Here is a 17,500-nt window from a genome sequence, read left to right on the forward strand (position 1 = left end):
CCATTCTGAACCTGAGATCAGATTCTAAAAATGTCTATTACATCCTGGACAGTTTCATTATTAACCCATTCTGACCTGAGATCAGATTCTAAAAGTGTCTTTGATTTTTCAAAAATAGCAGACCTACAAGCTCGTATCGCGCCACTCGGTGGCGCGATATGAGCTTGTAGATCTGCTATTTTTCAATAGCTAAAGCATAACATGATGCTGACACCAAAATGGGTGCCCGTTCAGAATGGGTTAAACATGTAGATAGGTATAATGTTAGAGACCACAGAAGTGAACCTTTCAAGCCTGTTTTCTCAACTCGCTGTTTTTCTGCAAGACATTACTCTATAAGCCATATCTCCAAAACTGGTGGGTCAAACTGAACAACCAAATTATGTCAATTCTATGATTCCCTGCTTTCATATGACGTGAAAAAACAAAAATTCAAAAAAATCCAATGGCAGCCCCCTCAGTCAAATTTAGTCACATACTGTATGTCTGAGTTTTGACACGGAATATGAAGCAGAAAATTGTTTTTCTAACTTGAAACGATATGTTGCTATAAGTACTGTATGCATATTTCATTCACACACAGCTGAATGAGTGAGGATTATAGGGTTGGGAATCCTTTTATCAAAAGATATACCTGTAGGGAATCGTTCGAAGGTTCCATTTATACACTCTCAGAGGTTATGGCGGTCAGTCAGAGAACCGCTGCTATTGTAATTGTATGGCAGACGACGTTGAAGTCCACATAACAGCTCTGACAGTGTCTCTGGTTTACCGCCTTGTGTGTGTGTGTGTTGTGTGTGTGTGTGTGTGTGTGTGTGTGTGTGTGTGTGTGTGTGTGTGTGTGTGTGTGTGTGGGTGTGTGTGTGAGTGTGTGTGTGTGTGTGATGTGTGTGAATAACATCACATGTGGAACGATAAAGATAATTAGCGATCAGAGATAAGAAGAAAGCTCACTGGTCGGTTCAACATCACTAATGCTGTCTCTCCTCTCCCTGCCTCTCTCTCTCTCTCTCTCTCTCTCTCTCCTCTCTCCTCTCTCTCTCTCTCTCTCCTCTCTATCTCTCTCTCTCTCTCTCTCTCTCTCTCTCTTCTCTCTCCTCTCTCTCTCTCTCTCTCTCTCTCCCTCTCTCTCTCCTCTCTCTCTCTCTTCTCTCCTCCCTCTCTCTCTCTCCTCTCTCCCTCTCTCTCTCTCTCCTCTCTCTCTCTCTCTCTCTCTCTTCTCTACTCTCTCTCTCTCTTCTCTCTCTCTCTCTCTCTCTCTCTCTCTCTCTCTCTCTCCTCTCTCTCCCTCTCTCTCTCTCAGGTGGAGAACATCTCCAACAACGTGCAGCAGCTGCTCCTGTCCGAGGCGCTGCTGGCCAACAAGAAGGCGGCCAAGCGCAACAGCAGCGCCGGCAGCAACAGCAGCGCCGGCAGCGGCACCACCACCACCACCCTCCTCCTCATCCAGGAAGGGCGGAGGAGGAGGAGGAGACAGCGACTACAAGGAGTACAGGAGCCCCGCCCTACCCCCGACGGAGGAGGAGGAGGCCCCATGCACGAGCCCTACTCCACCCCGCAGCACCACCAGCACCACCAGCTGCCCATGGAGCTCCAGGAGACGGGCTACTCCAGCAGCAGTGACGAGCAGCAGATGGACCGCGGCTACTACTACTGCGGCCAGCAGGGCCGGAGTCCGGCGCAGGCCGCCGAACAACAACGCTCACCACCTCAACCTGGACGCCGTCTCCTCCTGCTCCATGACCTCCCCGGACGACATGTCCACCCGATCGGGGGACTCGGGCCTCCACAACCTGACCCCCGAACCACCACCCCCCGGTGCCAGTCGGCGGGGGGCGGGGGTGGTGGCGGCGGCGGGGGGGGGGCAGGGCGGGCTGCGGCAGCAGCGGCGGAGACGGCATGAGCACGCCAGCGAAGAGCGAGTGGGCGACGAGCGCTCCCCGGCCAGCGTGGCCACGGTGCCCAGCCCCGTGAAGCAGGAGCGGCAGGACTCCCCGCCGGACATCCAGCGCGGCGGCGGGCAACAACGGAGAGCTGACCGTGAAGGAGAACTTCGAGGAGTCGGCCTGGACGGAGAAGCTGGCCGAAGAGGAGGAGGAGGAGGAGGAGGAGGAGGAGGAGGTGGCGCCGACGAACGCGGCTCCGGACCTGCGGGCGAAGGAGCCGCTCGCCGCCTGCTCTCCGGAGAAGCTGGAGAAGTGGTCGGAGAGGAGGACGAGAGAGCCCAGCTCTCTTCGGCGAAGCGAACAAGGAGGCTCTGGAGAAGAGCTACTGCTACGAGCAGGCCGTGTACCAGGACATCCAGGGCAAGTATGACCCCCGACCCTCGCAGGGACTCCCCGGACCACTCTATCTCCGACGCCAGCCCCAAGGGGGGCGTCCCGGAGGAGCGGGAGCGGGGAGCTGAAGTCGGAGGCCGGCTTCAAGTCCGAGTCACCGCCGTCCTCGGCCTCGGAGAGCTCGGCCAAGACGTCGCCGTTCATCTCCAGGACGGGTGATCTCCTGGAACAGGACCGGTATTCCACCACGGAGAAGGAGGACAGCTCGGAGAGCCCCTCGCCGACCCCCCACCACCACCACCGCCGCCACCGCGAGGCCTCGGACGCCGCCGGCTCGGAGAAGGGAGCGAGCAGAGGAGAGGAAGATGAGGAGGAAGAGGAGGAGGAGGAGGAAGAGGAGGAGGAGGAGGAGGAGGAGGAAGAGGAGGAGGACGATGATGAGGTGGAAATAAAGCAACAGCAGCAACATTCTCCGTCCCCTCCTCCATCTGCTGAGCTTAGGGTGGAGGAGGAGGAGGAGGAGAGCGAGGAAGCCACAGTGAGCCAGTCATCGACGGACGAGAACGTCCGTAACGGAGAAGAGGAGGAGCTCGAGGAGCCTTCTGAAGAGCTCTGCAGCAGGACAGACAGTCCAGACCTTCCTACCGACGCCGAGGCCGCCGTGGCCGCCGGCCAGCCCGACGCGGCAGAGAGCGCCGCGGCGACGGCGGCTCTGCCGGAGCGTGCTTCGGAGAGAGACTCGGCCGCCGGGGGGCGACGCGGCTCCTCGGCCCCGGACGGCCACGCCCGTCTCCTCGGCCCTCGACGACAAGGCGAGGCCGCCGCCGCCGCCTCCGACTCGGACCCAGGCCCCGGACCACGTCGATCACAGCGACGTGAAGGTGCTGGAGCCGGACTCCCCCCAGCTGCCCGGGAGGTCCATCCTTCCCTCGGCCGCCTCCTGGGCCGACACGCGCCCTCCCCCAAGAAAGGCGACGAGGACGCGGAGCCGGGAATCGGCTGCGCGAGCGCCGTGACCCCCCTCCTCGGCCAGTCCCGAACCCGTGGACCCGTCCGCTCAGCCGCAGCGGGCCTTCGGACGCAAGCACGCCAGGGGCAGGCGGAGACTCGCGCCCTCGGGCGTGGGAATTGGCCGACAGCCGAGCTTAGACAGGGAGGAGGGGGAGGAGGAGGAGGAGGAGGAGGGTGACCCCTTGCCACCGCCGCTGACACCCTGCATGACCCCCAGCAAAACCGCCCTCTTCTCGGAGCAGATGGAGCTCGCTCACCAGGACTCCTCCACGCAGGCGCCGAAACCTTTAACCGAGGGCTCTCGCTCTAGAATGTGCACCCGCTCGTTCAACGCACCAGAAGTGCCTCCTAAAGTCGAGCCTAATGCCAAGAGAAAACCCGGGCCAAAACCAGGTTCAAAGCCTGGCCCAAAACCTGGCCCCAAACCTGGAGCAAAACCGGGCCCGAAACCAGGCCCAAAACCAGGAGTGAAACCAGGTCCCAAACCAGGACCTAAACCTGTGTCTAAGCCTGGACCTAAACCCGGGCCAAAACCCGGGCCTAAATCGGGCAACCCTACAGTAGTAGTGAAACCTGTGTCAATTTTACCAGATCTGCCCCTAAAAGCTGAGCCCCCTGTGAGGCGCAAACCAGGACCCAAACCGGGTTCTAAAACTGGGCAAAACCTGGACCCAAACCGGGTCCAAAGCCAGGCCTAAAACCTGGTCCAAAACCAGGGCCTAAGCCGGGCCCTAAGCCTGCTGATGTTCCACCTCCTGTTGACATTGTGCCCCCCAGGGCCCCCGTGGGTCGCCCCAAAGGCTCCGTCTCTAAAGCAAAGCTCATACAACAAGAAGGAACCATTCAGCCTCCAGAGGCATCGGGGAGAGGACAGAAGAGCTTAAATACTGTGCCACAAGTAAACCAGGAAGTAAAACAAGTTAACCAGGAAGCAAAACAAGTTCACCAGGAAGCAAAACAAGTTGACCAGCAAGCAAAACAAGTAAAACAGGAAGTAAAACAAGTGAACCAAGAAGCAAAACAAGTAAAACAGGAAGTAAAACAAGTGAACCAGGAAGTAAAACAAGTGAACCAGGAAGCAAAACAGCTGAACCAGGAAGCAAAACAAGTGAACCAGGAAGCAAAACAAGTGAACCAGGAATCAAAACAAGTGAACCAGGAAGCAAAACAAGTGAACCAGGAAACAAAACAAGTGAAACAGGAAGCAAAACAAGTAATCCACAAAGTTAAACAGGAGAGCTATGAAATAAAAGCGACGGGAAGTGATGGAAAGAACATGATCCTCAGATCCAGAAAGAGCTCACTTTCAAAAGAGAAAGAGAAAGGCAAAAAGAAAGAAAAGGACACAGAGGAGAAGATTCCAGCACAAACTCTGACCGGAACAAAACCCGTTGAGGTTCCTCTGAAAGCAGAAGCTTCTCCGAGGACACAACAGGATCCAAGTGTTAATGTTAAAACCGACAAGAACACGGACACAAGTGTCATTCCTGAAACGGACAAGAACAAAGATGCAAAAGTGCCACTCGTTACACCTTCATCGACTACTCAAGCTGAAGAGAAGCTTCTTCCGATAAAACGAAAACTCAGCCCGGAGCCGTCTCCCGTGCCCGTGAAGAAAAAGAGAGGCCCGAAGCCCAAACCAAAGCCGCTGCCACCGGACGCCGACCCGGTGGAACAACAGGCTCCGCCCAAACCCAAGGAGAAGGGCGTCCGCGGCCCCAGAAGGAAGCGAGGGCCGCCCAAAAAAGCCTCCTCCGCGAGCGCTTCCCCGACGACCAAAGACGCACCGCCCGCCGCGGTGGCTGACGGTGACATCACGAGCGAGGCGCCCGCCATGCTCCCTCAGTGCCCCACGAAAACAAAGGTGCTCCCGCCACGCAAGGGCAGGGGGCAGAAATACGAGGCCATGGTGCAGAAAACATCTCCCGGCTCAAAGAAACATCTCCCGTCGACTCCGCAGTCGGACGGCGGCGCTCTAATGGACGACGCAGCCAGTAAGCTTCCGTCTCAACACGTCCCGAAGGACGGCGAGACGTCTGCGACGGTTAGCGACACCGACGGCGCGCCGAAGGGGGAGGCCAAACGGGTCGAATCTAAAAAGGACGGAGCGAGACAAGAGGGCGGGGACGCCGTGAGAAAGGAGGAGGCGCGGGACCCGGAAAGGGTGAGACAGGAGGCGCGAGAGGAGGAGGCGTTGGCAAGGCCGGAGGAGACCAGGCTGGAAAACGCCAAACCGGAAGGAGTGAGACGGGAAAAGACGACAGGAAGCAAAGAGACTAAAGGGGAGTCGGCAGGTGTCGAGGTTTGGAACTCGACGGGGGCCCAGAAGGAGGCGGCGTCTGCGGCAGGCGCCCGCCGCGAGTTAACACAGCCGGCTGCCCCGGCAGGGGCTCCACCGGACTCGGCCGCGGGCGGCGGCAACACAAAGTCCACCAGAACCAAGAGGAAGCGATGGGCCATGGTGGAGAGCACGGACGCCTCGGAGGTCGCCCTGGAGGCCCAGAGCCTGATCGTCACGACGCCGCGGCTCGCCAAACAGAGGGCCATCAAGAACAACCACGAGATGCACCTGAAGCAGAGGAGGAAGCGACGGAAAGGTCAGGCGGCGGCGGCCCTCGTGGCAGAGGGAGCGGACGCGCCCGAGACAACATCGACCGAAACGCCGGAACAGACACAACAACAACAACAACCACAGCGACAAGAGCAGGAGGAGGTAGCGGCGACGACGGAAGAAATCAAGACGCCGTCCGCCGAGTCGTCTTCGCCTCGTCCCCTCAGCCACGCCGAGACACCGACGGAACCCCCCGCCCAGGCCGCCGGCACGGAGCTCCCCCAGAAGCCCCGGAGAGGCCGGAAACCCTCGGCCAACCCTGCCAAGAGGAAACGAGGGAGGGCTCCGGCGGGGGAGCAGATCCCCGGCAAGCCCGTCAAGGTGTACAAGAAGCCCGGGCCGAAGCCCGGCATGAAGGACGCCCTGGAGGTCATCGAGGCCGTGGTGAGGGCGGCCGGCTGCGAGCAGAGGGAGAAGGAGGAGAGGGAGCGAGAGGAGCGGGAAAAGAGGGGAGGAGCGGAAACGAGCCAGGAAAAGGAGGAGGAGGAGGGGGACGTCGTGGGTCCCGTGGTCACGGCGCCGGAGAGGAAGGCGGAGGCGGTCGCCATGAAACGGATCCGCCGCAGGCCCCTCCCCAAGGACGCCAGGCTGTCCTTCCGCCCCTACGTGCGCATCACTGACGCCCGCGACTTCCCCTCGTGGTGCGCCGTGGTCAACAGGCCCGAGGAGGCCCTGGTCCTTCAGAAGCGGCGGAAGAGGAGGCTCCTGAAGATGAAGAACCCCACGTCACGGTGGCCAGGATAGTGCCGCGCGCCGCCGCCATGCACCAGGGACCCGCGGTCGTCCACGGGAACCCTGCGGACGACCACGGACAGCGGCGGCGTCTCGAGTGTTGCCTGTGCGGGCGGCCGGCCAACTACAGGGACCTGGGCGACCTGTGCGGGCCCTACTACACGGAGGACAGCATGCCGCGGAAGATCCTGTCCAGACGGTACACAGAACAACGCTTCAGGGCGGAGAGCAGCCTGGCGGCGGAGACGGCCGACGGCGGAAGCAGCGACCGCCAGGAGGGCGGCGGCGCCACAGGGGAGCCGGCCGGCTCCTCCTTCAAGGCCGAGGGAGAGGGCGGCGGCGGCGGGGAGAAGGAAGGCAGCAGCAGCGGCGGTACCAGCGGTAGCGGTGGACACCATCACTGGCACCGACACAGACGGGTGGAGCGAGCGGAGAGGAGAGGAGGTCAGTGGTGTAATGCAGTGCTTGTAATGTCAAGTGACCCCCAAAAGTGACACTAATTATATCCCCGCGGACCCCCCATTTGAAAAGATATGCCATGCATGGTTAATTTCAAGGACCCCCCCCCCCCCCAGTTTGACATGCATATCAGTCTACCGACCCGCATTTGACTACAATTTCCATATCCCCAAAAATGGGGTCATATTTTAATTTGGGACTATTTATTTATTTTCCCACAAATGAGTCTTGAAAAATGGGGGGTCGTCTTATAATCAGAGTCGTCTTATATTCGGAAAACAAACATTAGTGATTATTACTACAAAACATACATTAACCTCTTCAGCCCTATATAGCCTACATTTTGACTATTTTTGTCTCCACCAGGCCGAAGGCATGGGGGGAGAGTATGTTTTGCACTCCGTCCGTCCGTGTGTCCGTCCGTGTGTGTGTGTGTGTGTGTGTGTGTGTGTCCGTCCGTCCGTGAGCAGCTAATCTCGGCCACCGTTAACCCGGTCGATGCCAAATTTTGCACACACACTCCCTGGATGCCAACAATGAACCTCTGCCCCAAACTTTCCAGAACGGCCTGTTATAGCGCCACCAGGAGGCCGCTTTGTGCAAAACAAGTTTTTGCACAGCACACCTACAGATTTTGTCCAAACATCACGCAAATTGGTACACAGTCTCTCTAGAGCCATTCAACCAAACCGGTCTTTCAGATTTCTCACACTCCATCCTGATTGGTTAAGATTGGCTTCCAAAGTTCACAGGAGTGCTCAGTTTCAAACAAAATGCTGCAAATCATGAACACATCGCGTGATTTCCGTGAAATTGTGCACCCACATTCCCACTAGGCCGAGGACAAAATGCCACATGAACAATTTCAACTCAGCCTCAAGGTGGCGCTATAACTGGCCGAAAAGTGTTTTTACCTCTAACTGCACGGATCTGTGGATAACCTGGTGGAGACCTGTGCCCAGAAGGGCACTTTTTCTAGTTAAAAGATCTTTTTATACATTTGAAAACTTGAAACGGGTCCTTCCGCCTAGTAGGTACATTTTGTGTGATGCCAATACTTTTGTACATTTTACTCAAGTGCATGTTGAATTCCGGACTTTTATTGTAACAGAGTATTTCCGTATTCTAGTAATTTATACTTTCACTGAAGTAAATAAATGGGAGTACCTTTTTTTTTTCTCCACTGGCGAAGGTGGTGGTGGAGGAGGAGGCCCGCGCAGGATAACGCTCCGAGAGAGGTTCAGACGGATGCGTCAGCTCCAGGCCACGAGGGATAACGCCACCGCTACGGCGTATAACACCACTGCTACGGCGGGTAACGGCAGCGCTACGGGGGCTAACACCACTGCTACGGAGGGCAACGGCAGCGCTACGGGGGCTAACACCACTGCTACGGCGGGTAACGGCAGCGCTACGGGGGCTAACACCACTGCTACGGCGGGTAACGGCAGCGCTACGGGGGCTAACACCACTGCTACGGCGGGTAACGGCACCGCTACGGGGGGAAACACCACCGCTACGGGGGACAACACCACTACGACGGCAGGCGATGCCACCGCTACGGCAGGCGATGCCACCGCTACGGCAGGCGATGCTACCGCTACGGCAGGCGATGCCACCGCTACGGCAGGCGATGCTACCGCTATGGCAGGCGATGCCACCGCTACGGCAGGCGATGCTACCGCTACGGCAGGCGATGCCACCGCTACGGCAGGCGATGCCACCGCTACGGCAGGCGATGCTACCGCTACGGCAGGCGATGCCACCGCTACGGCAGGCGATGCTACCGCTATGGCAGGCGATGCAACCTCCACGGAGGGCTCCGGTGACCAGTCGGGAGGCGGCGGTGAACACAAGGTTATAATAGTTTTTATTTAGTTTTTATTATAGTTTAGTTTTAGTTTTTACCGGTAGGCCTAGTTTGTTTTTACTTTTTATTTTATTTTTTAATTCAGTTAGTTTTAGTTCGTTTTTAGAGCGGGTTTGGTAGTTTTTATTTATTTATTTATTTTTTGTGAAAACGCTTAATTTTTTGTCTTGTTTATTTTAGTCTTTTTTCTGCCCTTTGTGTAATAAAAACTTTTAAATGTATATTTAGTTACTGATTAAGCATATATAAACCAGTAAGACGCCTGAGAAAGGATTCTACAAATGCCTTCCAAATCCTGACAGTTTTCAGAAAAACCCATGTTTCTATATCAGTGGTTCTCAAACATTTTCATGTCAAGGACCCCCATCTGAAAACATGTTGTTTCAGGGACCTTCCAGAAGCGAAGATTTGAGTTAAAAATGTTGGCTCTGAAAGAATATATATTCAAAGATTTGCACTACATTTTCACGATTTCTCAAAGTACATATTACTATTGAGTATGTTATACTCAATAGCTAAAGTATAACATACTGTAATGCTTAAAACACAAAAATGGGATAAACCAGTAAGACGCCTGAGGGCGAGAAGCCTGAGGGACCTAGGCACTGGCCATATATGGAGCGTGTCTTGAGTGTACAGGGTTTCTCCATCAGGGACCTCCATATATGGGCTTCATTGTGACCGCAAGTCGCATTTACTATGATCCCTGATGGTGTCATAGTGATGTCACGAGTCCTGGGCACAATATATGGGGGCTTTTCCCATGTATGGGGATTTTGAGAGACTGACAGACAAAAAAAACTCACAAAAAACGCACAAACATTTTTAGTTAGTTTTAGTTTGTTTTGTAAACGCACAATACAGTTTCAGTTAGCTATTGTTTTTCTCTTCCTTCTCTAGTTTTTATTTAGTTCCAGTTAGCGGAAATAGTTTTAGTTAACTGTAATAACCTTGGGTGACCAGCAGGGAGGCGGTGACAAGCAGGAAGGAGTCGACCAGCGGGGAGGAGGCGGAGGCTTGTTCCAGAGGCTGCGGGGCGAGGCCGAGGCCAACGAGCACTGGGCTCACGAGAACTGTGCCATCTGGACTAAGGGAGTGGTGATGGTGTCTGGGAGGCTGTACGGCCTGAAGGAGGCCGCCGTCAGCGCCACACAAACGGTAACCATACACTGCAGCTCAGTGCTTTTCAACCTTTTCCATAGCAAGGCCTATTTTTGTATTCGGAATTTCGGAGCCACCGTTTGATGAGATTTAGCCGCACACACACCCAAGACTAAAGAATGTCTTGTTATCTTTGGATAAGGTTTTGTCCACAATTCCATGCGGTATTGATGTTGGTACCGTTAGGAGAGACTAGACCTGTACGTGCCCGTCGCAGTCGGCCACCGGGCTACTTGGGAACGATGCAACTTGGGAACCTAATGATATACGTTGTAATAGAGCACCAAAGTCTGACGTCACTTTCAGTAGAGGGCATCAGTCCCCAGGTTCATGTATTTGTTTAGTTGCATTGAAATCCCCATTGAGGCGATTTTAGATCGCCTCATATACTGTAACAACTGTGTTTGAAAAATAAACATGTCACCCCGGCCGCTTCACTCATATGGATATGAAGAATCAACTGACTGAGAGAAAACGCTAATGTTACTGCAGCTGAATTAGTTAGATTTTCGCTAGAAGCAGACTGTATCATATATGAGTGACTGACTGTTGCAAACGATACAGATCACCTCCCTAACAATAACGCAGAGACAGCTTGTTTATTTTTGGACCACAACGCTTATAGTAGACGATATTAAGATCACCCCATGTTATTCTCCATAGAGAAATTACTTCCGCGAACCAGGGGAATCGTCGGGATGAGCGAGTTACGTCAGGACTTCGGTGCTCTATAGCACCCGTTTTAACTGTCCCACATGCAGATCTCTGTGTGTGAAGACTGCAAACTGAAAAGTGTACTTGGCAATCAATTCTGCCCACTGGCAGAGCCTGATTGGTTGAGCCTCAATTGGCTGAGGCAGAGGCTGGAAACTGCACAGGTGAAAGGAGTTGGCCTCATTAGGCCCACTGGCAGAGCCTGGCCCAGGTGAAAGGAGTTGGCCTCATTAGGCCCACTGGCAGAGCCTGGCCCAGGTGAAAGGAGTTGGTCTCATTAGGCCCACTGGCAGAGCCTGGCCCAGGTGAAAGGAGTTGGCCTCATTAGGCCCACTGGCAGAGCCTGGCCCAGGTGAAAGGAGTTGGTCTCATTAGGCCCACTGGCAGAGCCTGGCCCAGGTGAAAGGAGTTGGCCTCATTAGGCCCACTGGCAGAGCCTGGCCCAGGTGAAAGGAGTTGGCCTCATTAGGCCCACTGGCAGAGCCTGACCAGAGCCCTTTGTGGTGGTTCTGGAGAACCGTGGGTCCGACCGACTCGATACCGGGCACTGCACTCCCTGTGGGGGTGTGGAACGCGTGTGCCGAATGTGAAGTCGGTGGGTCAAACGGTTCTCGAGTTACGTGCATTACAGCCATACACACACACACACGCAGACAGACAGACAGACAGACAGACAGACAGACAGACAGACAGACAGACAGACAGACAGACAGACAGACAGACAGACAGACAGACAGACAGAGACGTGGCGCATTTATAGTATGGATAACAGACAAACGTTGATCAAAATAACAATTCTTCTACATTCTCTTATTGTGTAGACTTCTTGTAAATTAAGCAATGCACTGATATAGCTTACATGACATCACTGTGGGGCGCAGACCTCGCAATGTGCAAAACTGTTACTTTACAGAATTCAATTTCAAGCTGATTTTCAAGCTTACAAAAAACCTCACAAAAAGTAAAAATATGGTGACAAGAGGTTTCTGCCCGACGACAGCAACAATACACGATAATGAGAGGTGGATACAATGACCATGCAATGAATAGACCATAATTATGAGATATACAGTATATTATATGCCCAAAATAGCAAATGAGGCATTGTTAACCATCTGTCACTCTTCTCTCCTTCTCTCTCTCCGCCTGCCTGCCTGCCTGCCTGCCTGCCTGCCTGCCTGCCTGCCTGTCTGCCTGCCTGCCTGCCTGCCTGCCTGCCTGCCTGCCTGCCTGCCTGTCTGCCTGCCTGCCTGCCTGCCTGCCTGCCTGCCTGCCTGCCTGCCTGCCTGCCTGCCTGCCTGCCTGCCTGCCTGCCTGTCTGTCTGTCTGTCTGACCCTTGCAGGACTGCTACAAGTGCCAGATTGCGGGGGCGTCCCTTCTCTGCTGCTGGAGAGGCTGCCATCGTAAATACCACTACGTGTGTGCTAAAGAGATAGGTAAGACCCTCCCCCAAATACCAATATGTGTGTGTGCTAAAGAGATAGGTGAGACCCTCCCCCAAATACCACTATGTGTGTGCTAAAGAGATAGGCAAGACCCTCCCCCACATACCACTATGTGTGTGTGCTAAAGAGATAGGTAAGACCCTCCCCCAAATACCACTACATGTGTGTGCTAAAGAGATAGGTAAGACCCTCCCCCAAATACCACTATGTGTGTGTGCTAAAGAGATAGGTAAGACCCTCCCCCAAATACCACTGTGTGTGTGTGCTAAAGAGATAGGTAAGACCCTCCCCCAAATACCACTGTGTGTGTGTGTGTGTGCTAAAGAGATAGGTGAGACCCTCCCCCAAATACCACTATGTGTGTGTGCTAAAGAGATAGGTGAGACCCTCCCCCAAATACCACTGTGTGTGTGTGCTAAAGAGATAGGTAAGACCCTCCCCCAAATACCACTGTGTGTGTGTGCTAAAGAGATAGGTAAGACCCTCCCCCAAATACCACTGTGTGTGTGTGCTAAAGAGATAGGTAAGACCCTCCCCCAAATACCACTGTGTGTGTGTGTGTGTGTGTGTGCTAAAGAGATAGGTGAGACCCTCCCCCAAATACCACTATGTGTGTGTGCTAAAGAGATAGGTGAGACCCTCCCCCAAATACCACTGTGTGTGTGTGTGCTAAAGAGATAGGTAAGACCCTCCCCCAAATACCACTGTGTGTGTGTGCTAAAGAGATAGGTAAGACCCTCCCCCAAATACCACTGTGTGTGTGTGTGCTAAAGAGATAGGTGAGACCCTCCCCCAAATACCACTGTGTGTGTGTGCTAAAGAGATAGGTGAGACCCTCCCCCAAATACCACTGTGTGTGTGTGTGTGTGTGTGTGTGCTAAAGAGATAGGTAAGACCCTCCCCCAAATACCACTGTGTGTGTGTGCTAAAGAGATAGGTGAGACCCTCCCCCAAATACCACTGTGTGTGTGTGCTAAAGAGATAGGTGAGACCCTCCCCCAAATACCACTGTGTGTGTGTGTGCTAAAGAGATAGGTAAGACCCTCCCCGAAATACCACTACATGTGTGTGCTAAAGAGATAGGTAAGACCCTCCCCCAAATACCACTATGTGTGTGTGCTAAAGAGATAGGTAAGACCCTCCCCCAAATACCACTGTGTGTGTGTGCTAAAGAGATAGGTAAGACCCTCCCCCAAATACCACTATGTGTACTAAAGATATAGGTAAGAGAGAGCGCAGAGAGAGAAATGGGGGGACGGACGGACAGAGAGGGAAGCAGAGAAAAGCATGGGGCCAGAGAGGAATAGATGAATGGGTGGCGGGAGTGGGGAGTGGGGGTGATCGGTAGGGAGTGTAACATTGAAGGTGGATTGAGAGAGAGAGAGAGAGAGAGAGAGAGAGAGAGAGAGAGAGAGAGAGAGAGAGAGAGAGAGAGAGAGAGAGAGAGAGAGAGAGAGAGAGAGAGAGAGAGAGAGAGAGAGAGAGGGGGGGGGGGGGGGGGGGGACAAATGAGCCGGGCAGAGCGAATGGAGGAAATGAAAAGGGTGGAGAGTAGAGGGGGGGGGGGGGGGGGGGGTCTGGTCGGAGGCGGCTTAAATAAGGAAAGGGAAATGCATCAAGACAGAATATTGTGGAGTGATAGAAGATATAGAGAGAGAGAGAGAGAGAGAGAGAGAGAGAGCGTGCAGAGAGCTGAATAAATGCGATGATGAGCGAGAGATAGGGGGGAGTGTGTGTGTGCGTGCCATTGCTTCCATGCAGATTTCTTATAAATGCTCTGCATTTCTTTAGTGCTGTTTAACCAAAGTGCTTTTACAAAGTGCACTATACACGCATGCACGCACGCACGCACGCACGCACGCACGCATGCACGCACACCGACAATGGTGGAAACCACGCAAGGCACCCACCTGCTCAGTTTAAGACAGACCTGTGCATTACACGGCCTGGCAGCCATAAGTACGACCCCTTTGGCTGACTGACCGGCCCATGAAACGTTACCTGGAAATTAGAAGATAAAAATGTGCTTTCTAATAATGACTAAAAGCGCATTTTGAAGCCTGTTAATTTCACATACACGCAATCTGTTTACTGCCGTGAATTGCCGTGTGATTGACAACCTGTCACCCCCCCTAAAAATGTCCGCTCGTGCCAAAAGAAACAGAAAGGTGGATGCGGAATGCAGAGGTTTCAACAAAAAGAATGAAACTAGGTGTATTTATTTACTGAAGTCAGAGATAATGATAACATTATACTCTTGTCAAAACAATGCCATTTACTGCTGTTTATATAGAAATAAAATTTATATTATGCAGCCTTTTAGCCCGCGGCCCTCCACAATACTTTCTTGTTTTTTAAGATTTATTTTTGTGGCTTTTTCCTGCCTTTATTGGATAGACTGTACAGTATGGTGACAGGAAACAATTCCACCGCAAACAAAATGTGCCGTGAGTGAGTGAGTGAGTGAGTGAGTGAGTGAGTGAGCGAGCAAGCGATAGATTTTGGGTATTGGAATTCAGCCAAGAAATGTCCACTAGGAATCTTGTTAGCATTTTATAGCAATACTCTATACTGGCGGAAACAAGCTTTAGCCAGCAATTAAGCACCTGGTGGCACTATCTGACAAGATAGGACGTGCACAATCACATAGATTCTAGTTGATGATGCACAGTAATGGGACATTAGTTAGTTTGCCAAGCAGGCACATCGCTCACCGAGCTGTGTGTGTGCGTGTGCGTGTGTGTGTGTGTGTGTGTGTGTGTGTGTGTGTGTGTGTGTGTGTGTGTGTGTGTGTGTGTGTGTGTGTGTGTGTGTGTGTGTGTGTGTGTGTGTGCGTGTGCGTGTGCGTGTGTTATCAAACCTTGTGAATGTCCCTGCAGTTGTTGTCAGGCGTAGAACGTATAGGGATGACCTAATATGGACATTGGCTTGGCTCTCTTCTTCTACGGCTCTACTATAGAGCGTCGCAGTCCCGCCCCTACCAAGGCCCAAAAGTATTTATTTAAAGACCTTTTAAGCCTCGTACAAAGCCAACTTGAGTTGTGACAAATCAGGACAACAAACTATTTTATTTTGGGGGCCGAACAAATAATTAGAAAGAAGCAAAAACAGGCAGGTGACAACACTTTTTTTGTTGTTTTTCATCTTTGTAATTATTTGTTTGGTCCAAATATTGTGTTTGTTGTCATGATTTGTCACGACTTGAGTTGGCTTTGTCCACGGCGTAACCGTCTTTAAATAAATACTTTCTGAAATGTCTATGGGGAAAAATGCATTGGGAATCATTTCCTGGGCCTGGCGACGTCATGAAACTGCGACGCTCTATAGGCTGTAACTTCTATCTGCTCTCTCATTGGTCTCCATGTCTCTGTGTTCCTACTTCCTATAGGCTGTACGTTCCATGACGATGACTTCTCCGTCAAATGCCCCAAACATGAGGTGAGACCACGCACACACACACAAACACACACACGCACACACGCACACACACACACACACACACACACACACACACGCGCACACGCGCACACAAGCAAGCACGCACACAGTAGTGACAAACAAAAAAAGTTCATGCACGGACAAATTTGAAGCATTAAGCCCAATTTGTCGTACGTATGTATGTGTTCACTTCATATTGTTGTATTGTTGTGGTCTTTTTGATGGTTTGTGGAGGCCTTAATTTGGCCTGACTCACACCTTTGCAACATGCATACAACATTTGTCTTGTCCGTGTTTAATGGCCGCCCCCGATGCATTTCCAATGGAAGTCACATGGTTTGACCAAACATGTTTGTTTGATGCGGATGGAGGGGGGCACAACACAGCCATCAAACAGAAATGTTTTGTCAAACCATGTGACTTCCATTGGAAATGCATTGGCGGAAGCCATTAAACACGGACAAGACACAAGACAAATGTTGTATGCATGTTGCAACAGTGTGAGTGAGGCCTTAGTTGTCTACAGCCCTACAACCCTATTTGTGATGTACTGTCTTACCCTGTGGGCCACAAGCCTGTAATAAAGTTTATATATATAGCGGAGGTTATACTGGGCACTGGCAGGAACTTATCTTTTTTATCATTATAGGCCAATCAATCAATCAAACAAGCAATCAATCAATCAATCAACCAACAGCCTTGTCACAACACGGTTACAGGTAAATGTGAGGTGAAACTGCAGTTTATGGAGGCTTTCACATTCTTAGCTCTTCAGTTGTGCTGAAGGATCTGCAGCTTTAAAGCACAGCATCCCTGCCGTGGACGTCGTGGAGAGAATGCTATAAAGGGGCTGAGATTTCTATAAAAAGGTCACTTTTGGCTGGAATTTAGTTTGAAATGTTTTAGCCCCTTACTGGAGCCCGTTACTGGCGCATATACAGCATTGATTCATACAAAGAGTTCCATTTGCATTTAACCCATTTTGACCATGGGAACAATTCTACAAGTGTCTTTCTAAATCCCGACAGTTTTCTGAAAGACCTATGTTTCTCTGTCAGCGGTGCTCACAGGGTTAAACCCTGTGTTTCTATGTCAGTGGTGCTCAACCTTTTTCATGTCAAGGACCCCCAGAATTATCTGGATTTGGCCGCCGACCCCCAGCTGAAAATATGTAGTTCCAGAGACCCCCCTGAAGCAAAGATATGTTAAAAACGGCACATTTTCACGATCTTTCAAAAATAGCAGACCTACACTCGGTGTAGATCTGCTATTTTCCAATGGCTAAAAGTATAACATATAATGCTTAAAAACACCAAAAGGGTTTCCCGGCCAAAATGGGTTAAGTTCAGGAGAGTTAGGGGAAAAAGGGCAATTCTCCTGAACGCCGCCTTCAAGGTACGACATGCAGGGAGAGAGGAACGGGACACATTTGCATTTCTTTCACCATCACAGCAAAATGCTGCATTCATTCATTCATGGTCTAGAGAGAGAGAGAGAGAGAGAGAGAGATAGAGAGAGAGAGAGAGAGAGAGAGAGAGAGAGAGAGAGAGAGGACACTTTATACAGAGAGATAAAAGGACAGGAACGCCAGCCCTCTTTGATGTCCATGTGAGCACACGTACAGTGCGACTTTGAACTGTACCGCCCGTTGTTGCGCTGCTGTTTCCATATGAATATGAATGGACATGTTCCGTCCCTCCCAAATGAAATACAATTAAAGGGACAATTCACCCCTGGAGGAAACTGAGGTAACTCAATGTCAACAGTATTAGTACAAGT

The 17,500-nt window shown here is 52.3% G+C and overlaps 2 protein-coding genes across 2 annotated transcripts in view; both read left to right on the forward strand.

Annotated features, from left to right (window-relative positions):
* LOC310869948 (hydroxyacylglutathione hydrolase, mitochondrial-like) overlaps positions 1 to 17,500 on the forward strand; it is a 477,037-nt gene that overhangs the window by 346,491 nt on the left and 113,046 nt on the right. The gene's annotated exons all lie outside the window — the stretch shown is intronic.
* Positions 681 to 16,229, forward strand: rai1 (retinoic acid induced 1; the record flags this gene model as incomplete). Its single annotated transcript, XM_083779107.1, is given in 20 exon segments — positions 681 to 686; positions 1,304 to 1,684; positions 1,686 to 1,886; positions 1,888 to 1,920; positions 1,923 to 2,012; positions 2,014 to 2,208; positions 2,210 to 2,317; positions 2,319 to 2,399; positions 2,401 to 2,625; positions 2,861 to 3,230; positions 3,233 to 3,303; positions 3,305 to 3,947; positions 3,950 to 4,188; positions 4,726 to 6,624; positions 6,627 to 7,077; positions 8,285 to 8,949; positions 9,926 to 10,120; positions 12,181 to 12,274; positions 15,672 to 15,721; positions 16,221 to 16,229. Coding segments are annotated over 20 exon segments (6,006 nt in total).

Source organism: Protomyctophum parallelum, assembly GCF_964188405.1.
Source record: "Protomyctophum parallelum genome assembly, chromosome: 13".
Lineage (NCBI taxonomy): Eukaryota > Metazoa > Chordata > Actinopteri > Myctophiformes > Myctophidae > Protomyctophum > Protomyctophum parallelum.